The 27,997-nt window shown below is 55.1% G+C and overlaps 2 protein-coding genes across 2 annotated transcripts; one reads left to right on the top strand and one right to left on the bottom strand.

Annotated features, from left to right (window-relative positions):
* Positions 1–68: 68 nt before the first annotated feature.
* Sirt2 (sirtuin 2) lies at positions 69–22,400 on the bottom strand. The gene is made up of 16 exons (XM_051162048.1): positions 22,342–22,400; positions 21,839–22,103; positions 17,429–17,477; positions 17,074–17,187; positions 11,672–11,713; positions 11,462–11,568; positions 11,312–11,368; positions 9,901–9,969; positions 4,903–5,032; positions 1,982–2,041; positions 1,742–1,797; positions 1,488–1,564; positions 1,354–1,405; positions 753–823; positions 578–644; positions 69–483 (listed from the first exon to the last, which is right to left on the bottom strand). Exons 1-16 carry the CDS (start codon positions 22,398–22,400, stop codon positions 340–342), a joined length of 1,419 nt encoding a protein of 472 aa, XP_051018005.1. The 3' UTR covers positions 69–339.
* Nfkbib (NFKB inhibitor beta) lies at positions 22,306–27,997 on the top strand. Its single transcript, XM_051162724.1, has 6 exons — positions 22,306–22,577; positions 24,201–24,306; positions 24,405–24,738; positions 26,200–26,288; positions 26,369–26,638; positions 27,841–27,997. Exons 1-6 carry the CDS (start codon positions 22,399–22,401, stop codon positions 27,940–27,942), a joined length of 1,080 nt encoding a protein of 359 aa, XP_051018681.1. The 5' UTR covers positions 22,306–22,398; the 3' UTR covers positions 27,943–27,997.

The raw sequence follows: 27,997 nt of genomic DNA, 5'->3' as shown, positions 1-27,997 counted from the left end.
GTAGGTTAGCTTGATCTAGCCACAGCCCCTAAGAACAGAGAAATGCGTTACTCTGGCACCATTAGGAATTGGGGGGGGGGGTAACCTGACCTCCAGGAGTACTTAGAAGTTAGGGTAGGTTGCTTTTTTGCCCTGGGTGGTTAGAGGCTGCGGGCTGTTAAGAGATGGGCTGCACAGGCCTCAGCCCTCAGGTGTATTAGAACTTTCTGGGATTGAGTTGGGACCCCTGGTTTAAAGAAAGTAGTTAAGAGAATGACGGATATACTGAGCCCCACACAAGCCACGTGTTAGGGGGACCAGTGCTGGCTGGGACTCTGCTGCCGGCTCAGGAGGTGCTGGTCACTGGTGCTGCTCTCCCTCTCTGGTCTTGGCAGGAGGTGGGGACTTTCCCGGGGAGGTGGTGGTGCTGGGGTTGGGGGCCTGTGGGCCTGCTTGTGCGTCTATGCGGGCATGCTCCTTCCGGACAAGGTCTTCCAGCTCCTTCTGCAGGGAGCAAAGTTCACGGAAGTCAGGGGTCACCGTCTATCCATACCATGTGACTGAGCTCAGGGTGGCCTGGGGTGGCCCAGTTCCTCACCTTCCATCCCAGGAGGTCAGCGAGGGCCAGGCAGCCTTGGTCACAGTCGCCTATCCAGGCCACGTCCCTGCAGTGTGAGCAGCAGTGAGCGCCGGCTGAGGCCCGGCCAGCCCTGTCTTCTTCCCCACCTCAGCCTGCCCTTCACAAGCTTTCCCCAGCCAGGCCCAGGCCTCACCTGTAAGCCTTCTTGGAGTCAAAATCCATGTCACTTCCCAAGCCCATCATCCTGCCCAGGAAGGGGTCCGTCTGCGGGGAGAGGACAGTTAGGGTGTGCACAGCCCCAAGCCACCAGACCTGGCTTGTGCAGGGTCTCTCTGTGTAGCCTTGGCTGTCCTGGAATTTGCTCAATAGACCAGGCTGGCCTCGAACTCAAGAGATCCACCTGCCTCTGCCTCCCGAGTGTTGGGATGAAAAGCGTGCACCATCACGCCCGGCTTTTTCTTTTCTTTTCCTTTTTGGTTTTTTGAGACAGGGTCTCATTTCTCTGTGTAGCCCTGGCTGTCCTGGACTCTCTTTGTAGACCAGGCTAGCCTCGAACTCAGAGATCCACCCGGCTGCCTCCCGAGTGCTGGGATTAACGATGTGTGCCACTACGCCTGGTTTACATATCCAGACTGACACCGAGGCCTGCCGTTTCAGGCTGGCCCCGCGCACGGCTCCCACATCCTCCATCCTGAAGGGTGGGTCCTGTCCTGTCCTGTCCCCAGGGCCACGGGAGGTGGTGACATGAGGAAGGGAGCAGAGGGCGAGGGGGAGGGAAGCGGATGCAGACTCGCCTGGCCCGTCTTCTCCTTGTTGATGAGCAGCCGCGGGGTGGACAGTGGTGCCCTGCAAATGGGGAGCTGGGATTCAGGATGTGCCCTGGTGCCCTGTGCCCAGCTCACCCTCAGTCCTAACCCCCTCGACCTACTTGCTGATGAGGGCGGCGAAGGGCTGCACCTGCAGAGAGGTGCCCATGATGATGAGGAGGTCCACCTTTGCGAAATCCTGTGGGCGGAAGCAGTAAGGACTTGCCTCCGCCCCCCCCCCCCCCGCCCCGGGCTGCATTGGCTTTGTCCCCGGCTCCCCTCCAGGCCCCACAGGCTGTGCGGGCAGAGCCACGGTGGGCACTTACTGACCCTGGCTCCCCTCCCGGCCCCACAGCCCATGTGAGTGGACACTTACTGACTGCATGCAGGAGAAGAAACGTGATGGGAGAGTCTCACCGAAAAACACGATATCTGAGAGAAATAGACGGGGACACAGGGACAGTGGTGAGGAGGCGGATGACAGCCACCCTCTGCAGGACAGCAGGGGATGGGCCAGGTAGCAGGGGTGGCCAGATCTGGGCTGTGTGCGGAACAGGGGAGGGATGGGGGTGGGGGAGGGGAGGCTCCAGTCCCACCCCCAGACCCTGAGGCTCACCAGGCTTGACCAAACTCTGACATTTCTCACACTTGGGAACTCCTTCTGAGAAGACCTTCTCTGCATGGAAAACAGGGGAACAGAGGGAGGTGTGAGGCCCCCAAGGGGGAGAGAGGGAGGTGTGAGGCCCCCCAAGGGGAGAGAGGGAGGTGTGAGGCCCCCAAGGGGGACAGAGGGAAGTGTGAGGCCCCCAAGGGGGACAGAGGGAAGTATGAGGCCCCCAAGGGGGACAGAGGGAAGTGTGAGGCCCCCAAGGGGGACAGAGGGAGGTGTGAGGCCCCCAAGGCTGCTGCAGCCCTCTTATCCTTCCCTACACACACATGAAGGCATCCCTGGAAGGTGGTCGTGGTCCATGCCACTAAGCCCGCTTTGGGAAGAATTCGGCAGGAGGATTGTGAGTTCGGGACCAGCCTTGTCTACACAGCAGGACCATTGCAAATAACTGAGACTGGGAAGGGAAGTGGCTCCGAGGGTAAAGCATTGGCTGCCAAGCCTGAGGACCCGAGCTCAGTTCCCAGAGCTCACGTGCTAAAAGGAGCGAAACCACTCCTGCAGATTGTCCTTTGACACCCACAGGCATGCTGTGACATGGACACATGAACACACACACACCACTAAAAGCTAAGGCTGCAGCTCAATGATGCAACACTGTGGGACTTGGGGTGTGGCTCAGTGGTAGAGCCCCTGCCTAGAATCCCCCAGTGAGGGGCTGGGGCGTGGCTCAGTGGTGGAGCCCCTGCCTAGAATCCCCCAGTGAGGGGCTGGGGCGTGGCTCAGTGGTGGAGCCCCTGCCTAGAATCCCCCAGTGAGGGGCTGGGGCGTGGCTCAGTGGTGGAGCCCCTGCCTAGAATCCCCCAGTGAGGGGCTGGGGCGTGGCTCAGTGGTAGAGCCCCTGCCTAGAATCCCCCAGTGAGGGGCTGGGGTGTGGCTCAGTGGTAGAGTACTTAACATTGCATGCCCAAACCCCTTAGTCAAATCCCTAGTACCACAAAACAAACAGCGCACCCTACTGCTCGGGGATTTCCTGGGATGTCTTTCCTGCTTCTCAGAGAGGAGCTTCCTTCTTGAGAACTGTCCCCTTTACCTCCATGCAGTGGCTCCCAGTACCACAGCCTACAGCAAGCGAATGAGAGCCTAAACACAGGAGGAACCCCACGTGCCTCTGACAGGCACCCTTGAAGTCCACCAGATCCCCGTTTGGGGAATCGGAGTCAGGCCCTTCTAGTGGGTCTTGAGGACAGTCCCATCTGTGCCAGGGTCAGGACAGGACACACAGATAGTCCTGGAGTGGAGCAGACATCAGCCCATCTGCCGCCCACCCTTGGATTCTGTGACAATCACTCCTTATTGCTTCTGGGTCAGGAATCTTGACAGCACATCTGTCACTTGCAGCCACAGAACTGGGACCCACCCACCCGGGCGCCTGCCCGCCCGGCCACTCATGGATCCGTTCACAGAGCGCAGCCTCACCAGCCGCCACTGAGGGTATTTATGCACAAACAACACACTGTTCTGTGGGTGGTAGACGCGGTTTCACAAGGACATAGAGGGCGTGAGGTCCATTGTCCGTCACACCCAGCTGGGCACACTTGGGCTGCTCAGGATCCCTCAGTCTGGGGGCAGCTGGCTGGCGTCCTGCCACAAAGGCCCCAGCTGTCTGTCCTGATCTCAGGGGGCGGGGACGACACCAGAGGCTTTGTGAAGTCAGTGTCAAGAATATAGAAATGGCTTCCCAGAGAGACACAGCACAACGGCCGCCATGAGCTGGCTGGTGCTGGCACTCGGAGCACGGGGACTGTTTCTCTAGGATGCTCTGTCTTTACGTGAATGGGGACAGTGACAGCAGTGCCACCCGTGAGCTCAGCTTCCCTTTCCACAAGCTCCTCTTGCACTGTCCAATATGGAGGCCTAAGCTACATGGGGCTTAGACCATTGACTGTTAATTTTTTATTTTTCATTTTTAATTTTTTGTCATGTAGCCCAGCCTGGCCTGGAAGTTGCTATGTAGCCAAGGTTAGCCCTGAACTTCTGATCCTCCTGCCTCTGTCTCCCAAGTGATAGACTAGTAGGGCATATACCATGGCTCCTGAGGCGACTCCTACAGTTGAAATCAACAAAAAATTAATAAAAATAGAGACCCTGTGTTTAAAAAAAAAAGAAAAAGAAAATGTAAACTATTGTGGGCCAGCAAGGTGGTTCAGATAGTGAAGGTCCCATCTCCAGGCTGACAACTTGAGTTCAATTCCCGGTCCCCACATGGTGGAAGCAGAGAACTGATTCCGTGGTCCATGAGGCCATATCTAGTACTCAGTAGACCCGCGGAGCAATTGGTGCCATGTTGGATGCAGACACAGGTCTCCCTTGTCCCGGCGGAAGGCTCCACCGCTGTCCTCACAATGTCGCTGTGCTCACCCTGTGTTTCTCATGTAAGACAGTGAAGGCTTCAGAGGACATAGAGCCACGCACTCATGAATTCACAGCGGCTGTGTGGCCACTGAGGCTGTGAGTGTGCGCCAAGTCCACGTGTGGCTGTGAGTGTGCGCCAAGTCCACGTGTGGCTGTGAGTGTGCGCCAAGTCCACGTGTGGCTGCGAGTGTGCGCCAAGTCCACGTGTGGCTGGCCTTGCTCTGGTTCACATGTATGACAGCCTGGCAGAGGGTGGCAGGGGAGCGATACTGGCCGCCACCTCAGATCCCTGGGCTTCTACAGCTACCATAACAAGCAAGACAGCTGAGTAGGACGGGGCAAGCCTGCAGTCTCTGCAGAAGGGCAGGCTCAAGGCCAGCCTGGGCTACATAGGGAAACCCAGCCTCAAGGGAAACACTGCAACTCAGACTAGCAAAAGCCAAAGAGGACCACACGGGGCACAGCCGCTCGGAGACCCGGCTCTGGCACGGGCGAGCGCGCAAGGTGAGGCTGACCTTTCATCCAGCTCAGGTCGTACTCCTGTCCGCAGGAGGAGCTGATGCAGTGTGACGTGTAGAAGGTGCCGTGGGCCTCCACCACGTCCTGGGGCTCCAGCCCCGCCACTCGCTCCAGCATGTCCACGTTCTGGAAGAGGGGAGATGGAGGGAAGGTCAGGAAGTCAGTCGAACAGCGCAGCTGGGGCGTGGTGGCGCACGCCTTTAATCCCAGCACTCGGGAGGCAGAGACAGGCGGATTGCTGTGAGTTCGAGGCCAGCCTGGTCTACAAAGCGAGTCCAGGACAGCCAAGGCTACACAGAGAAACCCTGTCTCGAAAAACCAAAAAAAAAAAAAAAAAGAAAAAGGGAAAAAAAAAAAAAAAGAAAAGAAAAGAAAAAGAAGGAAGCCGAGCAGCCCTCCCTCGAGGGCTCTGGGAAGTGGGACCACAGTGGCACAAGCAGGGGAGGGGGAGGATACGTGGCGGGCCACTGAACAGCTAGCCGTCAGGCCTGTCTGAGGGATGCCCAGGCTCGAGTGTCTATAAGGCCAGCCCCACGGCTGCCATCAGCCCCGTGTGACATTCTTCTGCAAACCTGAGTCTTTTTTCCTTCTTCTATTTTTCAGAGAAGCCCTTTTGTTAGGGAGTCGCACACTTTCCCTCCATCCGCCACAAGTTTGTTGAGGTAAATGTACCTCGCGAGCGTCCCCGCAGATGTGGCCTTCTCGTGTGGGACCTGAGCAGCGTGCATGTGGCAGTTCTGCCCAAGCATCGACATAAACGGAATGGACCTGGCCAGGAGTGACGGTGGCTTTGGGTAAGCCCTGCACTTGGGAGGCTGAGGCAGGAGAACTGCTTTAAGTTTTTTTTTTTTTAAAGATTTATTTATTATTATGTACACAGTGCTCTGCCTGCATGCACACCAGAAGAGGGCGCCAGATCTCACTATAGATGGTTGTGATCCACCGTGTGGTTGCTGGGAATTGAACTCAGGACCTCTGGAAGAGCAGACGGTGCTCTTAACCTCTGAGCCGTCTCTCCAGCCCCCAAATTGCTTTAAGTTTAAAGTCAGCTGGGACTACACAGCTAGCTAGTGTCAGGCCAGCCACAGCTACATGGCATGACCTTGCCTCAAAAACTGAACCGAATAAACAATAAAACAAAGCTGGGCAGGGTATACCAGGCCTACAGGTCTACGTTGCTGCAAATCTGAGGCTAGCCTGAGCTACAAAGTGAGCTCCAGGCAAGCCTGCATGACAAGAGCGAGACCTGCCTTGAAAAACCACAATAAAGGGCGGACAAGGTGGCTCAGCAAGTAATGGTGCTTATCACCAGCCTCACAGCCCGGAAACCACAGGGTACAAGGAAACATCTCCCTCAAGCTGCCCTCTGAACTCTGCACACACACTAAGTAGATGTAATAAAATTGAAAAATACACACACAAAATAACAATGACTTATTTGTCTTTTTGGGGGGTGTGTTTTGTTTTGTTTTGTTTTTTGAGACTGCTTCAGATGTGAAACTCTCTCGCCAGAGTGCTGCGATTCCAGGGGTGCACCACCACACCCCGCACTCACGACTCCTGCCCCTGCTAGGTAGCTGACTCAGTCTACCAAGTCCCTCACTGGAGAGTAAGCAATACACATGCAAATGACCAAAGAAGGGCTCAGAGCTGCCCCAGGCAGGCCTCTGCATCCAGGAAAACACGGGTTAGGGTCGCAGGAGATGGCTGAAATCTCGGGTCCTGTTGGATGCGATCCCTACAGATGCACCCTCCCTTACACACTGTGAGTTGAACATAAACTGAGGTGAAAACGCCCCCGACACTTGTCCCATTGCACGTCACAGGGGCCCGGGCAGGCAGCACTGTTTCTCTCGTGATGATGTGTGGCAGGACTGCTGCCCTCTACCCAGAGTCTGCAGAGTAGGGCTGGACGAGAGAACGAGCCTGTCACCTCAGCTACAGGAAGGTGGGACGGGCCGAACGATCGCAAGTTCAAGGCCTGCCCGGGCTCATGGCTCAGCAGCAGAGCTTTTGCCTAGAGTCCACCAGGGAGGGGCTGGAGGTGTGACTCAGTGGTAGAACACGTCCCTAGCACTCAGGAAACCCTGGGGCCTATCACAGCACTACCCAGCCCACCCCACCCCCGCCCCCACCCCGCTGCAAAAAGAAAACGATTAATCCTCAGCACAGCGCTGCTGCTGCTACGTGGTGAGAGTATGGATGGGTCCCCAAACAAGAGGAAAAGAAGTGGAGGAAAGAGGCATGCAGAAAGCCTTCGGTACTGTGAATTTCACAGATACGATTGGAAGGTCTAGGCCCATCCTTCTGTGGCTTCGGTGGTCACCGACAGCCGTCTGACTGACAATGGGTTCCTGTGTCCGGGGCTGAAAATAGCACCGCACAGCTTCAAAGGTGCTGTGTCAGCACAATTCAGAAGCCGAGCGGGCGTGTTCCAGAAAGTGGGTCAGTGCCTCAGTGACTGAGGAGGGGAAGAGGACAAAAAGGAAAAAAAATGTCACAGAATAAGTCATTGGTAAATGTCTGTGCGTGGGCTGGAGGGGAGGCTCCGCAGGGGAGTGCTGGTTGTTTTCCCGGAAGCCCCAGGTGTGGTTTAGGGCACCCACAAGGCAGAGCACGCGTCTACAGCGCCCTCTCCTGGCCACCGAGGGCACTGCAGGCACACGGTACAGGACACGCATGCAGGCAAAACACCCATGTGCATAGAGTGAAAACAAATCCCCTTTAAAAGCATGTGTGTGGGGCCAGCGAGGAAACCAAGCCCGGTGACAAGCTGAGTTCCATCCCTGGAGGGAGAGCAGTGGCTCCTGCACACACACCTTAGATGTGACCAGCCTGCACATGTCCGGGCCCACTACCAAACACACACCGTCCCCCTCCACAGCCAGGGCAGCCCTCACTCACAGGTGGCCTTTGTCGGCTCTTTTTTCTTCTTCTCTTTCAACCCCCTAACACTAGACAGGAGAGAAAAACGGGCACGGAGGAAGAGAAAGAAAGAGATCCCCGAACAAAGCCAGGCGTTGGAACGGGGTGCAGCTAAAGCACGAGGCAAATCATATCACAGTCAGCTGCTGCGAAGCAGCCACGCCCCACACCTGGGGTTAAAACAAAAACACATTCTTATAATATGTCTGTCTTTTAGGAGAGCGCGGGATCCCGGAACTCTCACTACAGTGGCTTTGTCGGGGCCTCCGTTTCTCACCCCATCTGTTGAGTGACACACGTGAGCTGTTTCTACAGCCGTCCCGTTCCTGCTCGGCCCAGGCTCCACGTGTGGCTGCCCCTCACCTTCTGTGTAGCCATCTCCCAGGGGCTCACGGGAGACGGCTCTCCCCACGCCTGCCCTTCCCGCAGTGGTGGGACAGCACGGGAGACGCCCGGCCCTCACCCAAGGCCCGCCTTCACTCGCTCTGGCGGGACCTCCACAGCAGCGCTCTGCCCGCTCTCTGGGCTCCCTCGCCCCTGTCCGTCCACACAGCCATATCCTGAGCCTCTGCGTGGAGGCTCCGTCCCTGCCAGCGCTCAGGTCCCGGGCCACCTTGTGCACCCAGCCTCCAACTTGCACGGCTTCCTGACTCGCCTCCTGTGTAAACGGTTCCCACACTTGGCACCACCTGACACACGACGAGGTGACTCTTCCCTCTTGTCATATATGTGAGACTATCAGCACCAGGAGGGGAGGGATGTCTGCTCTGCCTCACTCTGGTGCGGCCCAGTCCTGGGTGGACATCTGGTGTCATAGAACCAGCAAACAAGGGTGCTAGGGGGACGGAGGACACACAACCGCGCGCAGGAAGTACAGGGCTTCAGGGGAGGTGCCGGCGCCAGGCCTGAGCCCGCTCTGTGAAGGAGACTGACTCTGGGTTTGAGTGCCCTGAGCTTGGGCAGCGCTTGGAAAGACCAAGCTGGCCCCAAAATAACTTACCCTCCCCCTGCTGGCCATTTCTGGCATTGCAGCGCTTTACCCGGGGTGCCTGAAGAAGCCTATTTGTAGCCAAGCTCTAACTGTTTTTCTTTTTTAATTTGGTGGGGTGGGGGTGGGAGGCGGGCAGTGTTTGGCGATGGAGCCAATGTGGCCTTGACTTCACTCTGTATCCCAGCTTGGCACTGAGCTCATGACCCTCCTTTGCTGGCCTCCCAGGTGCTCAGGTTATGGCTGTGTGCCACCATGCTCGGCCAGTTTGTTCCGAGATGCAGTTTACAGCACACATGTATACTGCTGCAGAGCAGACTGAACTTGAACACATCGACAAAATAGGTAAAGGCACAAACATCTTTTTTTCCCCTCTGGTTACTAAAATCTAGAAGCCAGCAGCCTGAACAGCCTTCGAAACACTCCAGTGTGGCCACAGTGTCCAAGGCCAGGCTCAGGACTGTACATGCAGCCAACCTTCTTGACGATACTGTGTCACATGTTAGAAAATTGTCCCAGTCTCCTGACTTGGCGTAGCTGTGCTATGGACAGTGCCCCTCAGATGCAGAGTCCTTTTTGCAGTATGTGTGGGGTGGGCCTGATGGAATACACTGTCACCTCACAACAGACGTGAGACGGCCTAAAGCTGTTCTGGCTTTTTTATTTAAAAATTCTTATATATTTATTAGTTTATATTTTAATTGATTCATCAATTAATTTACAGATACGGCGTCACATCCTGAAGGCTGGCCTTGAGTTTTTCTTTTTCTTTTTTTTTAAGGCAGGGTCTCTCTGTGTAGCTTTGGCTGTCATGGACTCACTCTGTAGACCAGGCTGGCCTCGAACTCACAGCGATCCCCCTGCCTCTGCCTCCCGAGTGCTGGGATTAAAGGTGTGCGCCACCACGCCCGGCAACCTACCCAGTTTCTAGGCCCTATTTTATGAAGGGGAAATTGTGGCCAAGAGGAAGTGGTTCCCTGAAGGTCACTCACTATAAGGTCACTGCTTGCTGGCCCTGTGCCTGCCTGGGTCCCCGTCAGCCTACTGCCCACCAGCCATGGCCGCCCACCGTCCTGCCCACCTGTGTGTAGCAGCGCAGCAGCAGCCCCTTCTCCTTCAGCAGGCGCATGAAGTAGTGGCAGACAGTCGGCTGAGGAAGAAATAACAACGCTAATGGAAACCGCACACATGGGACACTTCCACAGGGGAGGGATGGCGCTAGTCACATGCCCATTCTGCCCCGTGGTCCCATCACAGCCCCAGCGAGGACGAGTGTGGCGTTCTCCCGTACACGGATGAGGAGACCCACTCGAGGGCGTGGTGCTGGACTGTTGGCATCACTAATTGGTAAACTGCAGAATTAGGTTCACAGCCAGGCTCTGGCTCCAACCCTTTCTGATACCCTTGGCAGCGCTGTCTTACAGCTGAGGCTCAGAGCCACACAGCAAGGAGGGGAGGGACCCGGAGGGGAGATCACACCAACCAGGCCTGCAACCTCTTTCTCCTTTTTTTTTTTTTTTTAACTTTTTTGTTTGTTTGTTTGTTTGTTTTTCAAGACAGGGCTTCTCTGTGTAGCCTTGGCCATCCTGGACTCACTTTGTAGACCAGGCTGGCCTCGAACTCACAGCGATCCGCCTGCCTCTGCCTCCCAAGTGCTGGGATTAAAGGCGTGCGCCACCACACCCGGCTTTTTTTTTTTTTTTTTAACTTTTGAGGCAGCATCTCAAGACAGCTGGCCTTGTATTTGAAAGTTTTGAAAGTTTCCTGTCTCTGCCTCACAAATGCTACAATTATGGGCATGCACTCTCACACCTGGCCAGAACTTATATACTTGCTTTCTTTTTTCTTTTATTTCTTTCTTTTTAAAACAGTGTCTGCCGGCCTGCCTACTGCCTGCCGTCTGCCTGCTGTCTGCCTGCCTGTCTGTCTGTCTGTCTGTCTGCCTGCTGCCTGCCTGCTTGCCTGTCTGTCTGTCTGCCTACATGCCTACATGCCTGCCTGCTTGCCTGTCTGCCTGTGTGTCTGTCTACCTGCCTGTCTTGCCTGCCTGTCTGCCTGTCTTGCCTGCCTGCCTGTCGGCTTGCCTGCCTGTCTGCCTGTCTTGTCTGCCTGTCTGTCTCTCTGCCTGCCTGTCTGCCTGCTTGTCTGTCTGTCTGCTTGCCTGCCTGTCTGCCTGACTGCCTGTCTTGCCTGCCTGTCTGCCTGCCTGCCTGCCTGCTGCCTATATGCCTGCGGGTACCCACTTGCCACAATGCATATGTGGAGATCAGAGAGTAAACGTGTGTGAGTCGGTTCTCTCCTTTGATCACGAGGGCTCCAGGGACGGAACTCAGGCCACCAGGTTTGCTAGCAAGCACCTTGGCCCACAGAACCATCTTGCTGGCCCAGAGGCTGGGCTCCTACCCATCATGCAACACTTGTCTGAGAGGCCTATATGGAGCCTCCTTCCCGTGTCTGCTCTTCCCAGTCTCCCCCGTAGAAGACGACCTCACCTTGATCTGCCCGGGATAGACCTCCTTGGCGAGGGCAAAGAAGGGTTCTGGATGTTTCTGTGGGAGAGAGAAACAGAGGGCCACGTGTCCCTGGTAAGAGAAGGACTGGGGTTGGGGGCCCCGCCCCCGCCCTCCATCTCAGCAGTGTACCTTAAAGTAGCTAATGTCAAAGATGGCCTCCGGGTAGGGAAGGTGGAACTTCTCCAAAAGGGCGTAGATGCCAGTGGACGGGGTGCGGAAATCAGGGATGCCCGCAGCTGGGAGGGCACGCGCAGTCAGAGGTGCTAGCCCAGTGCGTGCATGCGCAGACCCTTCCCAGACACCCCCTCCCTCCGAGGGCTTGGAGGAGGGGACACTTACACGTGGAGATTCCGGCTCCCACCAAACAGACGACCCCGCGACCTGGAAGGGAGAGTTCCTATGGTGTGACAGGGTCACATGCCAGCGGGAGGAGGGTGTGGCAACCCCACATTACAGTGAGGAACCGGGGACAACAGTGGGTGCGGTCTTAGGGGGGGACAAGGGGAAGGCTGGGGAGGCCTGTGAAGCCTCCAGTTCCATGCCTAGAGCCCTGGAAAATCAACCCAAACCAAATTACAGTAACAACCTATCTTCTGGATACAATATTGTATGACATTAAAACATTACTTTTGGGCAGGGCAGTGGTGGCACACAGCTTTAATTCCAGCACTTGGGAGGCAGAGGCAGTTCGGTCTCTGAGTTGGGAGGCCAGCCTGGTCAGCCTGGTGTACGGAACAAGTTCCAGGGCAGCCAGAGCTACACAGAGAAACTGTCTCACCCCTCCCCAAAGCCTTTTAATTGTTTTAGTAATTAATCAGAATTTCAAATAACTTGTACAAAGTCTCATTATGTAGCTGTGACTGGCTTACCTCTAGCTATGTAGACCAGACTGGCCTTGAATTTACAGAGATTTATCTGACTGCCTCCCAAGTGCTGAGATTAAAAGTGTGCGCTGTGCCATCATAGCTTGTTTAAAAATAATTTTTTAAAAAATCTGAGACAAGGAACTGAGCAGCACGCCTTTGACCCCAGCACTTGGGAGGCAGAGGCAGGTGATCTCTGTAACTTCCTGGCCAGCTTGGTCTACATGCATTTCTGGACAGCCAGGACTACTTTACTGAGATGAACAAGGAGGAGGAAGCAAGAGGAGGAAGAGGAGGAGGAGGAGGAAGAACTACTAATGTATGCATAAATAAATTACAAAATTTAAAGGAAGCTTAGTGACAGGCCACAGAAGCTGATTGGCTTCAGTTTCTAGCATGTTATCCACACCCGTACACTGCACTGCTTGGTTCATACAAAGCCACCTGGAGCTGTGGCAGTGGCTACAAATAGTGTCTTTTTAAAAATTTTTTTTGACTGGGTCTCATGTATCCCAGACAAACTTTAAACTTGGTACTACAGGCATGCATCTCCATGCCCAGCTCTCCTTTTCTTTCTTTGAGATAGGGTCTCACTACGAGAACTCAGCGACCTGCCTCTACCTCCTGAGCATTGGGAGCCGGCCATGCCTAGTTTTTGTGTGTGGTGTAGGGACGTGACTCCTGGGGTTCATGTGTGCTGGGCAAACACCCCCACCAACCGCGCTGCAGCTCCACCCCCTCAACTGTATTAAACTCCCTCAGACCCCTGGTTTGTGTTCTTATGAGGGCTTTGCTCCCAGGGTTTACTATTAGGGAAGTGTATGGCTAGATCCACTCACAGGCACACAGCCGGGCTCTGTGCCTGCCTCAGCTGCTGGCTGGCAGGCAGCCCAGCCACACAGCGCCCCGGCATCTGTCTGTCAGCTGATGGGCAGACACAAGTGTGTTGCCCCATGAATCGGGCACCCCCTGGGTGTTCTGTTTAAGGGACAACAAGCATGAACACTGGCCAAATCCTGCCACAGGCTGACGAGATGGCTGAGTGGGTAAAGGCAGTTGCTGCCAACCTGACCACCTGAGTTTGACTCCTAGAAACAACATGGGGGAAGGAGAAAAAAAAAATGACTTCTGAAAGCTATGCTCTGGCAAGCATGCGGTGGCACACAGTGGCACACATGCACCTACACTACTACGTACAACACACACAATTTTTTTTTTGTTGTTGTTGTTTTTTGTTTTTCGAGACAGGGTTTCTCTGTGTAGCCTTGGCCATCCTGGACTCACTTTGTAGACCAGGCTGGCTCAAACTCACAGCGATCCGCCTGCCTCTGCCTCCCGAGTGCTGGGATTAAAGGCGTGCGCCACCACGCCCGGCTCAACACACACAATTTTTAAAGTGGGCGTGGTGGCACATGTCTTTAATTGCAGCCCTTGGGAGACAGAGGCCAGCCCACCTCTGTGAGTTCCAGGCCAGCCTGAACTACAAAGCGAGTTCCAGGTCAGCTAGGGCTGTAACAAGGCAAACCCTGGAAAAAGCCAACAAACCAAACTGAACGAAACCTGTAGGCTCAATTTTCTTATGAATTTACTAAATGAGCCTACCTCCCTTACAACCCAACTAGCCTAAATAAGGGGAAAAGGAGATTAAGGAAAACAGGAATAAAACCTTCTGGGTGTCAGTTCCTAGGAACAATTCTCTGGCTTAGTCAGCAGGATTTCAGCAGACCAGCAATCCCACCAAAGTTGCTGCCGGAACCAGAAGCGTCTCAAAGTGGAGAGATGAACAGCTAAACACCAAGTCCCAGCAAAAGCTCCAAGGCCCTTGTTTTCGGCTCATATATATATTCTGTTCAAGGATGTTTTTCAGATGGCAACAACCAAGTCTCCCATGAAGTGGTTCGACTTCTAAGTGGAAAAGCATCCTGCCCTCTCACATCTAAGTGGTAAACATCTCTTCCCCATCCCACACTTGGGATCAAAACAAAACCAGGTTTATCTTCCCTACAGAAACCAACCAAGCAAGCAAACAGGACAAGGCTGCTACAGTCTATGTACTCAGCTTCTTTAGAGTGTTCTTGGCCCAAATCTGGCTGGAGATCATGAACCCTGATACTGAGGAACCACACATTCTAGATTCAAAGGTCTGGCCCCTCCCTGGGTGTGACCAGTACCTGTCTGTATTACCGAAACTCAGGAGACGATACAGGATGACCACCCTCGGCTACAGAGCAAGACCACGCTTCCTTCAAGAGCCCTGGTATCAAATCTGCCTGCAAGGCTTGCCAGATGCTCCTCCAACTCCCAGCCTTTCTGTTCGGCTTACTTCTAAAAGACCTCGCAGCTCTTCTGTAATAACCAGGGCCGGGGAGGCTCCCGAGGCACCTGGCCTGGGTGACCACCACTTATCTGAAGCCCCTTACCAGCATCCAGAGCCTCGTAAGACCTGAGTGCAGGAGGGAAGCGGACAAATGCCTCCTGGCCACCGCCTGGGTTCTCTCTGGGGCGGCTGCTCCGCCTGTGGCAGGAGAGGGAGGCTCAGCCGCCATCCTGGCTGCTGAGGAGGGAGAGGAGCAGGCGAGCAGACAGCCCCCACAAAGGGCTGTTCAGCACCCTCAGAGCCCCACTGTTCCCACTGAGGGCTGCCAGGGCCTGGCTTCCCAGACTTTGGTGACTCAACCTCAGTCGGTTGGCAAGGAATGTACATTTCACGGTGACCCAGCTAGTTGGCGTCTACAGGAGACAAACTCCTGTAAAAACACCGCAGCGAAACTCCAGGGCTTTCAACAGCTCGGGTCCTGCTGTACTTGTCTACCTCTGTGCATGCCCCATGTGTGTGTGTGTGTGTGTGTGTGTGACATTTCTAGATATGTGTGCGTGCAACATTTCTTTGAGTGTGTGTGCCATCTCCCTGTGTGTGTGTGCATGCACGCATGTGTGTGTACTCATGTGATTTCTCTGTGTGTGTGACATTTTTCTATGTGTGTGTGTGTGTGTGTGAGACATTTCTCCGTGTATGTGTATGTGTGTGACATTTCTCCGTGTGCATGTGTGTATGTGTGCATGACATTTCTCCATGTGTTTGGTGTGTATGACATTTCTTCATGTGTGAGTGTGTGTGTGCACGTGTGGGTGATTTCTCCAGGGCCATCTGCCTGGTTTTTCCCCTCACAGAGGATAACTTGTGCAAGCCATTTCTCTCTGTCTGTCACGTGGGTCCAGGGATACAGCGGAGGCGTCAGGCTCGGCAGTAAGCGCCTGTACTTGCTGAGCCATCTTGCAGATTCCTGTCCTGTTTTTTTAAGACAGGGTCTCTCTCCCTGCGGTCTGGGGCTTGCCTTGGAGCCGCTGCCTCCCCAACCCTGGAATCAGAAGCCCTGAGCTGCTTCTGTGAGGGGGTGGGCATCAAACCCAGACCCCCCCTCCCCGCTAGCCTCAGCCTCTATTTCCATTTTTTTTTTTTTTTAGGTTTTTCGAGACAGGGTTTCTCTGTGTAGCCCTGGCTGTCCTGGACTCACTCTGTAGACCAGGCTGGCCTCGAACTCACAGCGATCCGCCTGCCTCTGCCTCCCAAGTGCTGGGATGAAAGGCGCGCGCCGCCCTGCCCGGCTCTGTTTCCTTGTCTTTCATGTAGCCCCGGCTGACTCTGACTTTAGATGCTTCGGACTGCAGGTGTGCCCAGCATGTTGGATATATCTATCTGCATCTATCTATCTATCTAATATATTAACATAGTAATATATATAAATTTCCCTGGCCTCGCCCTGAGTCACCCCGAGGTATTATCACTTCCAGTCTAGGGCACAGGCCTGGCCCATCAGAAGACAGTAATTTATTCTCTAGGGACGTGACCTAAGTCGGGCCTGGGCCTATGCTCCCTCCCAGCTATGCTGCAGGCTGAGGTGGGTGGACCGACCTTCTGGGACTATAGCGTGCATTCATAGGCTATTCAAAATAAAACAGGAAAAAGAGGGCCCGGGCCACGACTCGATGGTAGCGTGCTTGCCTAGCACGCTAGGGGATGGGGGGAGGGGAGTGTGGAATGGGGGGCTGGATCGGCTCTATCCTCAGCACCTGTTCCACTCCCCAATAAATACGTAGATTTAAAAGATAATAATAATTAGCAGTGACTCAGGTCTGAGTAATCAGAGACAGGGAACTCAAGAGGAGGAGGGTTCAGGGCAGTCACATGAGTCAGTCTGGGCCAGCGTAGGCTCCCCCTGCCCCACCCTTGGCTGGTCTCCTGTGTGGAGCAGCCTTTCCTTCACCCTCACGCACAGACCTGTCGGGCTGAGAACATTGTGCAAGCGCCTGGCTCCACGCGCTCACCGCTCAGAGCCAACAGTCTTACTATGTAGCCCAGGCTGCTCTCAAACTCACGATCCTCTTGTCTCAACTTCTGGAGAAGCTGAGTTTCTTTATAAGTGTATGGCTGCCTTGCCTCGGTGAGTGCTTCTGCACCACACGCAGGCGTGAGGCCCACTGTGGCTGTAAGTATGATCTCGCAAGACTGGAGTTACAGATGACTGTGGACCACCACACGGGTCCTGGGAATCCAAGCCAGGGCGTTCGGAAAAGCAGCCAGTGCTATTAACTGCTAAGCCATCTCTCCAGCCCGAGAGCTGGCTTTCCTCTGTTTTTTTGGTTTTGTTTTTTGTTTTTTTTTTTTAAAGAAAAGCTCCCATATAGCTCAGGTTAGCCTCAAACACACAATATTGCTGAGGATAGCCTTGAAATGTTAATCCTTTTCCTATCCGCCCAGAGTTGGGGTTACAGGTGTGTGCCGCCATACTCAGCAGGTCTTCTCGGTACTCATACCCCCCCAAATGAAGTCAGGTGGAGCCAGGTGTGGGAGAAGGGGCCAAGCAGTGGGGGACTCACAGCGCTCGCTCTGCATGTAGCGGGTCACTCCTTCAATGGTCAGCTCGTCCAGTAGCCGCTCTTTCTGGGAGCCCAAGCCCAGGGCATGGGAGAATAAGTCCCGTAGGAATTCCACTGGCCAACAACAAGAGAGACAGTGCCAGGTGGGCATTGAACCAGGATCCGAGGGACTTGTCCCAACCATGGGACCCACTATCCTCCCAGCACCAAGTTCCAGTGTCTCCCATGGGCAGCAGCCTCCAGTACAAATCCTTTCTTACAGGCTTTGGGTATCACTCCTGGTAGCCCCCAGAGCCCTGCACTAAAGTCCCAGACCCCAGGCCGCCTCCCCGCCCTCCTCCAGGGACACACTTACTTTTCACCTCTCCGCCAGTGGCTCCTCCCTCAGTGTCCGAGTCTGAATCCTGGAAAGGTTAGGTGGGATCGCCAAACCCAAGAAGTGGGGTTACGGAGGAAGGGGAGGGAAGGGGAGGGGAGGGGAAGGGGTGGGGTGACACCCAGAGAGTAGGGCTCTGACTGGGAGGGGCCTCATCAGGGATAGGTTACCTGCAGAGAGGCACCTGGGCCTCCTCATGTGACTGACATTTTAGGCCTTATCTCACTCCTCAGATGGGGTCTCTCTGGCTGGCCTAGAACTAGCTATATACACCAGGCTGACCTGAAACTCCTAAAGAGCTACCTGGCTCTATCTTCTGCGATTAAAGATGCTCACCACCGTGCCTGCCCCATCTCTTTTTCTTTTGACAGGGTCTTACTATATATCCCTGGCTGGCCTAGAACTTGCTATGCAGCATAGGGTACCTTTGAGCGAAAGGCCTGTACCACCATGCCTGGCTTGCTTTTGGAGGTGGGGTTTTATGTAGCCCAGGCTGGCCTCAAACTTGCTATGACGTCTACATGACCTTAAACTTCTGATCTGCTTGTCCCTGTGCCTCCACTGCTGGGATTATGGGTGTGACGTTGGGCATCACATCCCACACGCTAACCACTTACCCTCACAGCTTGGCAAGGCGCTAGGGAAGGCAGCCAGGGCGTCCTGTTTGACAGGCAGCCGCTACCGCTAGAGCTCTACTTGTACACACAGCCCAGAGGTTGAGCTGCGAATCTCCCTGGGCCTCTCAGCTGGCCTTCTCCACCTCCCTGGGCCACCCGCCACAGCCCAGTCACTGGTGATGTCGCTTCTCTGTCACCAGACGTTACCTCTCAAGGTGACCCCACCTTGCTCCAACCGGTTTCATGGTGGCCTTGGCGCACCCATGCACAGCGGCCTCACGTCCCTTCCTTGGAGTGCCTGCCGTGCCCTGCCTGCCGTGCCCTGCCTGCCGTGCCGTGCCTGCTGTGACCTGCCTGCCGTGCCGTGCCTGCTGTGACCTGCCTGCCGTGCCCTGCCTCCCGTCTCTAGCGTCCTGACATCCTACTGCTGCGCCCCCTCCCAACTCCAGAGCTCCACCTGGTTCAACCTGTTCTCTCTCCTGGAGTCCTGCTCTGGCTTCCTTGACTCAGTTTCCAATCCTCCTACTCCCTAGCACATGATGGCCTGATTAGGGCTGCCCACCCCTCTCTTTTCTACTCTCAGCCACCCCCCCCCAGTCACAAACATCTACCAAGCGCCATAACATCAACCACACAAGGGCGGGGACTTTGTCTATGTTCACCACTTAATGGACAGCCTAGATAACAAGATTTCCAGAACCTTCTGCCATTAAACCCATGCCAAGTGGGTGTCGAGCAAGGGCTGGCCTTGCAGGAGATGTCAGAAAGAGTCTGATCAGCCCTTCCCTACTCGGCTTCCAAACCTCCTTTCCAAATTATTTTTCTAAGAAGACTCTTTTGAGCAGGCGGATCGCTGTTAGTTCGAGGCCAACCTGGTCCACAAAGCGAGTCGAGGACAGCCAAGGCTACACAGAGAAACTCTGTCTCAAAAAGCCAAACAAACAGACAAACAAAAAACAAAAAACAAAACCCCAAAACAAAAACAAAAACAGACAAAAAATAAAAATAAAAAACAAAAACAAAAACAAAAAAAAAAACCCCAACCATCCAACCAACCAAAACCTCCTCAAAACGACAACGAGAAGATGAGAAGAAGAAAAAGAAGATTCTTTTGTTGTTTTGTGACAGGGTCCTAGGTAGCCCAGGCTGGCTCCAACTTGCTATGTATCTGAGTGTGACCTTGAATTCCTGACCCATCTTTTTTTTTTTTTTTTCCGAGACAGGGGACCCATCTATTTTTATTTCTGAAGTGCTGGGGTTACAGAGGTGTGTCACCACCACATCTGACTCTACAATGACTCTTTTCTGGTTTTCAGTTTCTTTTGGTTTGTTTGTTGTTTTTTTGAGACAGGGTTTCTCTGTGTTAGCCTTGGCTGTCCTGGACTCGCTTTGTAGACCAGGCTGGCCTTGAACTCACAGTGATCCACCTGCCTCTGCTTCCCAGGTGCTGGGATCAAAGGTGTGCGCTACGACGCCTGGCTTTTTTACTGATTTTTTTAAAATTATGTAAGCTGGTTGACCAGGGAAAGGTGCTTGCCACCCAGCCTGACGACTTGAATCTGATCTCTGGACTCCACAAGGTGAGAGGAGAGGACACTGTCTTCAGGCCACCATACGTGCACTGTGGCACGTGTGCCCTACCCACAAACCAAACCAATGAAACAAACGAACTTTTAAAAATTGTAAAGAGCTTATGCAACCTTAGTTTTTTGAGGCGGGTCTTACTATTTCACCCAAGCTGGCTTCCAAAATACCGTCCTCCCTTTCCAGCCTCCTGAGCCAAGCAAAGGTAACCAGAAATAACTCCAGTGTTTTCTCTGCGTGAGTTTTTACGCACGGGTGCTATAGAAACAGGCCTTGCCAGGGTATGATATTACACACTGTTTCACAGACCCATATCCTCCTCTTTTTAGATTTATCTTAATTATGTGCACGTGTGAGTGTTTGTGCAGGCGTGTGAAAGTGCCCATGGAGTCAGATCCCATGCCACTGGAATTATCAGTCCCTTGTGAGCGGTCTGTGCAGTTCCTGGGATGGAGCTCAGATCTTCTGGAATAGCAGGGTACATTCTTAACCACGGAGCCATCTCGCCAGCCCCCCCCCCCATTCTTTATTGTGGCTCCATAGTAACACATTGTATGAAGAACCACAGTTCACTGACTCCCTCCCCTGACGTCCACTGGGGCTATTGCTAGCGGGGCCCTGGCTGGATAATGCTGCAATTGACAACAGCCCCTGAGAAGCCCTTCTGACTGTGGAACTTCTTTGGTCTGGCATTACTGGACTTGCTTTGGGAGCCAGACAAGTAAGCCGCTAGAGACCCACAGCAGGCTGTCACAGCTCGGCTGTGTATATGTGGGGGCACTATTGACCCCCCCCCAGCTTCTCTGCACCTGCCTCCCTCTGAGGACTGACTTCATAGGATGGGCATGCTGGCATTTGGTGGCTGCAGGCGCTGTCTAGCACAGTGTTTCTCAACCAGTGGGTCATGACCCCTTTGGAGATGAACGACCAGGCTGGCCTCGAACTCACAGCAATCCGCTTGCCTCTGCCTCCTGAGTGCTGGGATCAAAGGCCAGCGCCACCACCAACCGGCCAACTTTGCTACTTTTAAAGTGAGCCCTATAAGCTCATTGCCCCCAGCCCATGGGACCTGTAACTTCAGGGAACAAGCCCAGCACAAATGAGGAAGTTCAGAAGGGATTGAGGACGGGGTGGGCAACAGGGAGAAAAGAGGACAATACAGGAGGGCGACCGAGGGTTGAGGCTGTACAGTCCCCAGAAGCCACCTTTCCCCGCAAGAGGCTGGAATGCCCAGATGGGGTTAGGCATCAGGGCCGTGAGCCAAGCCTTGGGTAAAAGGCTTCCCTTGCCTCCTCCCCCAGTGTGGACTGTGGAACGGAGTCCGTCTCTCTCTTTCCCCTCCACCCCTTCCCCCAATCTCACCTGAGCCTCCAGCACCTTTTCTGCCTGGGTCTCCAGAGGGTCAGAGGCTGGGGAGGAGGGGGGGGGGAAGGGGAGGCAGAGGGTTAAGTGGATGAAGCGCTCCCAGTGATGGAGGCATCAAGAGGACCCACCGACCTAACTATCCTGGAGTCAGGGATGACAGTAAAACTGTCGGAGATGGGGAAAAGGCACACTTCTGAGCGGAGGAATGCGCGAGGGGGAAAAGACTGAGGGAGGGGTTAGGTTTAGGAGGAGAAAGCGGGCGAAACCGGACCGTTGGAAGACTTCGGAGTTAGGCAGGGCATGGTAGCGTTGTGTGTCAGCCAGGAGAATGGGGGAGAGCGAAGTTTTTCAAGAGAGGCTAAGTGCGGATACTACCTGCTGGGAGCTGAGTGTGGGAGAGGAGGTGAGATGAAGGCTGGGGTGGTGGTGGCGGTAGGGGAGGCACAGGAACCGAGAGGATGAGACAGAAAGAGGCAGCAAAAGGCCCCCCGCCCCGAACGTCCCATAGTTAGTTGCCCCACAACCTTAGCAACCGGGATCGTAGCAACTTTGGTCCTTGGCAGCGAGGGTCCTCAGCAACCAAAGTGCGAGAAATGCAGACAGTAAGAACTTGCCAAACGGACCCTTAGAACCTCACAATCCAGAAACACACCAACTTAGCAAAACCGACCATTTAGCAACGGCCCTCCGAATCTCACTTCCCTTCAGGCAGCCCCCTTGTCTCCCGCCCCACGGAGCCTACGGACCCTCGGGCCCCCGGGGCCTGCAGCCCAAAGTCAGGCCCTGGCGCGGTCCGACCCTCCTACCCTGGCCCCTGACTCACGGTCCGGCTGGGCCATAGGAGCGGTGTGGGCGCACTGGAGCTGTCACCGACTGCTCTATCCCGTGACGGCACGGGAAACAAGACCGGGAGGCGCGGGGTGGGGGAAAGTAATAGGATAGGGTGGGGGACTACAACTCCCGGCAGGCAACGCGGTCCCGTAACCGCAAGGGGAGACAAGACCGGGAGGCGCGTGGTGGTGGTGGCGAAAGTGAAGAGATAGGATAGGAAACTACAACTCCCGGCAGGCAACGCGGTCTCGTAACCGCTTTCGGCACCAAACTACAAATCCCAAAAGGCCTGGGCGCCGGTGGCCATATTGATAAAGGGCGTCTGGAAAAAAAAAAAAAAAGTGGGGAAATTCAGCGAGCGTGTGTCCATCTCATTATTCTGATTGGTTCTGCTGCGGTCCAGGGGCGGGGTGCAGCAGTTTATCGCATTTTGATTGGGTGGGTGAGGGGGCGTGTTGGGGGAATTCCCAGCAGGGCGGAAGCGTTGGAGCTCACGGCAGAGCCCCGCGACGGGCAGGCGACCACAGGGGGCCACCCGAGGTGGCAGGGGCCATGGCCGGGGTCGCGTGCTTGGGGAAAACTGCGGACGCCGATGAATGGTGCGACAGCGGCCTGGGCTCTCTAGGTCCCGACGCAGCGGCTCCCGGAGGACCAGGTCTGGGCGCAGAGTTGGGCCCGGAGCTGTCGTGGGCGCCACTGGTCTTCGGCTACGTCACTGAGGATGGGGACACGTGAGTAAACCTTAAATTACCAGATGGGGCCCCAGGATCCCACCTGAGCCCCCGGTGAGCCTAGGATTCCTGTGGCTTCTTACCTCCTCGCTCCTGACTCTTGACTTCCCATGCTGGGCTGACTTCCTGACCCCATAACCCTGAAATACTAAACCGTGAGAGGACCTAGATTTCTTTCGCCCGCAGTCAAAGTGTCTCGCCTTTCTTGAACTCTTAAACCCGAGCTCCTGGAATCCACACCCTACGCACGGATCCCCAAGCCGGATCTGAACCTTTTCACCGCGGGGTCCCCAGACCTTTGTTGGCACGCTACTTGCCACGCCTTCTTGGTTGGCCTCTCGCCTCCTTCCAAATGTGGTCTTTGACCTTTAACTCTTGTATAAGCCAGACTTTGTTTCCCAAAACTGGTCCTTGGGCCCGAGCCTAGGACTCGGACACTTGGAGCACTGATCTGCAGTTGAGAAATCCAGCTGCTGGGTGTGGCGGCACAACACTTGGGAGGCAGAGGCAGGTGGGTCTCCGTGAGCTTGAGGCCACCTGATGTACAAAAGAGAGCTGTGGGCCAGCCAGAGCTACAGAAAATTCAAAACCGTATGTTTCTCCCCAAACCTTCCAGTGTCCGTTTTTAGTTTAGCGGAGTGTGATGGTACACACTTGTAATCCTAGGGCTCAAGGGGCTGAGGCAGGAGGATCTCTAGTCTGAGAACAGCCTGGGCGGACTGGCTTGGGGGGAAAAAAGGTACAAAAAAAAAAAAAAAAAAAAAAAAAAAGGCAGGGCATTTTGATTAGTAGGTAAGCTGGGGAGAAGGGGCAGCTGTGGCGCCGTCTGTGTAAGGGAAGGTACCCAGGGGTTTTTGTCCTTCGTGTTATTGCCCAGTGACTCAGAGCCTGGCCCATGAGTGGAACACAAGAAACACTAGTCTTAAAGGGCCAGGTGTAGTTTCCTTAATTTTCTTATTTTTCACTTTCTATTTTATTGGTCCTTGTTCCTTTATTATTTTCCTCTGAATGCTTTGGGTTTTGTTTTTGCAATTTTTTTTTGTTTTTTGTTTGTTTGTTTGTTTTTGTTTTTCGAGACAGGGTCTCTCTGTGTATCCTTGGCTGTCCTGGACTCACTTTGTAGACCAGGCTGACCTCGAACTCACATAGATCCGCTGCCTCTGCCTCCCAAGTGCTGGGATGAAAGGCGTGCGCAACCACCACGCCCGGCCCTCACTATTTAATATTTAACCCGGCTCATCCCGGGCCCACCAGGTAGCCCGATCTGGCCATGAACTAATAATCCTCCTGCCTCAGCTTCCCCAGGTGCTGGAATTATAGCGCTACTACACTTGGCTAATAGCAGACACGGGTGAAATAAAAGTCGGTAGCTGGGCCTACAGGTTTGTCAGCCGAGCTACGCGGGAGGCTGAGGCGGGAGGAAAGTGAACCCAAGGTCTGCCCAGCTCATGCAGGCCCAGTCACGTGTCAGAACGCCCACCAGCCAAGCCAGCGCTGCTGGACCAACTCCTGCCTCCACCCCCCACCCCCACCCCCGGCTCTCCCAAATGTCTCCCTACTGTGGGCACGGTTTGCAGCACATACACACTAACCGCTCTGTGTTCACTGACCTTGTGTCCCCAGGGCCCTGCACTTGGCCGTGATACACCAGCACGAGCCCTTCCTGGACTTCCTCCTGGGCTTCTCTGCCGGCACCGAGTACCTGGACCTGCAGAATGACCTAGGCCAAGTGAGCTGCTGGGGGGGTGGTCGCTCTCAGGAGCCGGGTCCTGACTAACCAGTGTGGCCCTAACCCCTGCCCTCCCCCCCCCCCCGCCACCCCCGCAGACAGCCCTGCACCTCGCAGCCATCCTCGGGGAAGCATCCGCGGTTGAGAAGCTGTACGCGGCTGGCGCTGGGGTGCTGGTGGCCGAGAGAGGGGGCCACACCGCGCTACACTTGGCCTGCCGGGTGAGGGCGCACGCGTGCGCGTCCGTGCTGCTCCAGCCCCGTCCTGGATGCCCAAGGGATGTTTCAGATAGCTACCTCACTGCGAGCCAGGACGGTAACCCCGACGCCAGCCACGCCCCTGTCGCTGTGAACCCCCAACCCAACCCAGAGAACGAAGAGGAGCCGAGCGATGAGGATTGGAAGCTGCAGCTAGAAGCTGAGAACTATGAGGGTGAGGGCCCCGGGCCCCGGGAAGGATGCGAGCTCGCGGCCAGAGCCAGGGCACCAAGGCTCCCAGCTCTTCTAACCCAGCTTGAGACCCAGCTGCTGGCTTCGCACGGAGCTCAGGCAATGGAGTGATCATCTGGCATACGTAGAGCCGTGGGTTCGATTCCTAGCACCTCCTCGGCGTGGTTGTACATGGGAGGTGGAAGCAAAAGGGATCGGGCGAACAAGGTCATTCTTGGTGACGCTTCGCCAGTTTGAGGCCAGACTAGGTCACAGTAGACCCTGTCTCAGACAAACACCTTGTCCCATCTCAGGGCATAGCAGCGTGCCCTTATAATCCCAGTGTTTGGACAGGCAGTGGTTGCGCACGCCTTTAATCCCAGCACTTGGGAGGCAGAGGCAGGCCTATCGCTGTGAGTTCAAGGCCTCCTGGTCTACAAAGTGGGTCCAGGACAGTCAAGGATACACAGAAAAACCCTGTCCCCCCCCAAAAAAGGACATACAGGGTCCCTCCCCCCAGATCTGGTCATCAAACCACTTGTAACCCAGACCTGCCACCCACAGATCAGATATGCCAGGACACAGTGGCTGACTGGGGCTACCCACCAGCAAGGTCCTTCCTTCCAGAACTGTTCCCAAGCCACCAGCCCAGCCTACCCAGGATGAGAGGATCCATCCTGCGTTCCCAGCCATGGGCAGAGGGTACAGGGGTTACCTCTCAGTAGACTGAGGTCATCTGGTAGCCAGTGTGCAGAGCCCCAGGTCCTTCAGAGGACTTTTTATTATTATTATTATTATTATTTTTTTTTTTTTAAATTTTAGTGTTTTGAGACAGGGTCTCTCTGTGTTGCCTTGGCTGTTGTAGACTCACTTTGTAGACCAGGCTGGCCTCGAACTCACAGCGATCCACCTGCCTCTGCCTCCAGAGTGCTGAGATTAAAGGCATGCACCACTATGCCGCCCGGCTAAGAACTTTTATTGTTACAGTCAGTGTTTCTTTTATTTTATTATGGTGCTGGGGGTGGAACTCAGCACTGCACTTGCTAGTCAAGCTCCTGTTCTTCAAGGGTCATCCCCTGTAGATCCCAGATGCCGCAGCACTCAGGCTTGTACCCACCAGCTGCCGACACCCGGGCCTTAGGCTTCTGGCGTTTAGGAGACTGTATGCATACCTAGGAAGGGCTTCAGAAGCCGGGCCCTCAGACCGGGCATCCTTAGCTCACCTGGTCCTTCCCCAGGAAGATGACAGAACTGAGGTTTCTTTGTTTTTTGTTTTGTTTGTCGAGACAGGGTTTTCTCAGTGTAGCCCTGGCTGTCCTGGACTTGCTTTGTTAACCAGGCTGGTCTCAAACTCACAGAGATCCGCCTGCCTCTGCCTCCTGAGTGCTGGGATTAAAGGCGTGCGTGCCCGGCTCATGGTGAGGTTTCTTAATCTATCATCTGACACCAGTTGCTCTGTCCCCAGGCCACACCCCACTCCATGTAGCTGTTGTCCACAAAGATGCCGAGATGGTCCGGCTGCTCAGGGATGCCGGAGCTGACCTCAATAAACCGGTGAGCCACCGCGGTGGGCCAGTGCAGGGAAGACAGTGTCCCCTCTTCAGACGTACTGACCTCTCTGGCACATCCCACAGGAGCCCACATGCGGCCGGACCCCTCTGCACCTGGCAGTAGAAGCCCAGTCGGCCAGCGTCCTGGAGCTTCTCCTGAAAGCTGGCGCTGACCCCACCGCCCGCATGTACGGGGGCCGCACCCCGCTTGGCAGCGCCCTGCTCCGGCCCAACCCCGCCCTTGCCCGCCTCCTCCGTGCACATGGAGCCCCCGAAGCCGAGGATGGAGAAGATAAGCTTGGCCCTTGCAGCAGCAGCAGCAGCGACAGTGACAGTGACAGCCGAGATGAGGGCGTGAGTCAGGAGTGGGGAGCGACTGGGAGCAAGAGATGGGGACCGTGAGGTGTAGGCTGGTGGCCCTGGTCAGTGTCTAGAACACTGATGATGGGGAAAGGCCTCGGGCACTGGTGAGGGGAGCATAGTGAAGAGCCCAGGCCAGAACACACCCCGCTGTGGCACAAAGAGGCTGATGGGGGGTGAAACGGCAGACGGGGTGGGGAGAAGAGCCTTGTAGTGTAGAAGGTGGCAGTGAGAGTGAGATGTTAAAGGAGGGACAGGGTGCACCCCACTCTTAGGTGCTGTGACCTGAGCAGTGGATAGGGTGGTGGCACCTGACACCTGTGCCGTCCTCTCCTCACCTGTCGTCCTCCTCACTCCTGTGCCATCCTCTCCTCACACCTGTGCCATCCTCTCCTCACACCTGTGCCGTCCTCCTCACTCCTGTGCCATCCTCTCCTCACACCTGTGCTGTCCTCCTCACACTTGTGCCATCCTCTCCTCACACCTGTGCCATCCTCTCCTCACACTTGTGCCATCCTCTCCTCATACCTGTGCCATCTTCTCCTCATACCTGTGCCGTCCTCCTCACACCTGTGCCGTCCTCTTCACACCTGTGCCATCCTCTCCTCACACCTGTGCCATCCTCTCCTCACACCTGTTCCATCCTCCTCACACCTGTGCCATCCTCTCTTCACACCTGTGCCGTCCTCTCCTCACACCTGTGCCGTCCTCTCCTCACACCTGTGCCATCTTCTCCTCACACCTGTGCCGTCTTCCTCACACCTGTGCCGTCCTCTTCACACCTGTGCCGTCCTCTCCTCACACCTGTGCCATCCTCTCCTCACACCTGTTCCATCCTCCTCACACCTGTGCCATCCTCTCTTCACACCTGTGCCGTCCTCTCCTCACACCTGTGCCGTCCTCTCCTCACACCTGTGCCGTCCCTCTCCTCACACCTGTGCCGTCCTCTCCTCACACCTGTGCCGTCCTCTCCTCACACCTGTGCCGTCCTCTCCTCACACCTGTGCCGTCCTCTCCTCACACCTGTGCCGTCTTCTCCTCACACCTGTGCCGCCGTCCTCACACCTGTGCCATTCTCTCCTCACACCTGTGCCATCCTCTCCTCACACCTGTGCCATCCTCCTCACACCTGTGCCATCCTCCTCACACCTGTGCCATCCTCTCCTCACACCTGTGCTGTCCTTCTCTGTTCTCAGGGTGAATATGATGACATCGTGGTTCACAGTGGCAGGAGCCAGAAGCAGCTACCTCCCTCCCCAGTATCCAGACCTCTTCCTGATAACTCCAGCCCTGCCTGATTTAAGTTCTAATATTAATTAATATAGTGTTCAGTGTAATAAAAATGCAGACCTG

This window comes from Acomys russatus, chromosome 19, assembly GCF_903995435.1.
Source record: "Acomys russatus chromosome 19, mAcoRus1.1, whole genome shotgun sequence".
NCBI lineage: Eukaryota > Metazoa > Chordata > Mammalia > Rodentia > Muridae > Acomys > Acomys russatus.
This window is presented reverse-complemented; position numbering and strand designations above follow the sequence as displayed.

Excerpts from the sequence above, each read along its gene's own strand:
- Sirt2 (XM_051162048.1), bottom strand. The coding sequence starts at position 22,400 with ATGGCCCCTGCCACCTCGGGTGGCCCCCTGTGGTCGCCTGCCCGTCGC. Across the intron at positions 11,569-11,671 it reads GGGAGCCGGAATCTCCACGT|CTGCGGGCATCCCTGATTTC; the intron begins GTAAGTGTCCCC and ends GTGCCCTCCCAG. Across the intron at positions 1,406-1,487 it reads TTCGCCGCCCTCATCAGCAA|GGCACCACTGTCCACCCCGC; the intron begins GTAGGTCGAGGG and ends CCCCATTTGCAG.
- Nfkbib (XM_051162724.1), top strand. The coding sequence starts at position 22,399 with ATGGCCGGGGTCGCGTGCTTGGGGAAAACTGCGGACGCCGATGAATGG. Across the intron at positions 22,578-24,200 it reads GTCACTGAGGATGGGGACAC|GGCCCTGCACTTGGCCGTGA; the intron begins GTGAGTAAACCT and ends TTGTGTCCCCAG. Across the intron at positions 26,639-27,840 it reads GTGACAGCCGAGATGAGGGC|GGTGAATATGATGACATCGT; the intron begins GTGAGTCAGGAG and ends CTCTGTTCTCAG.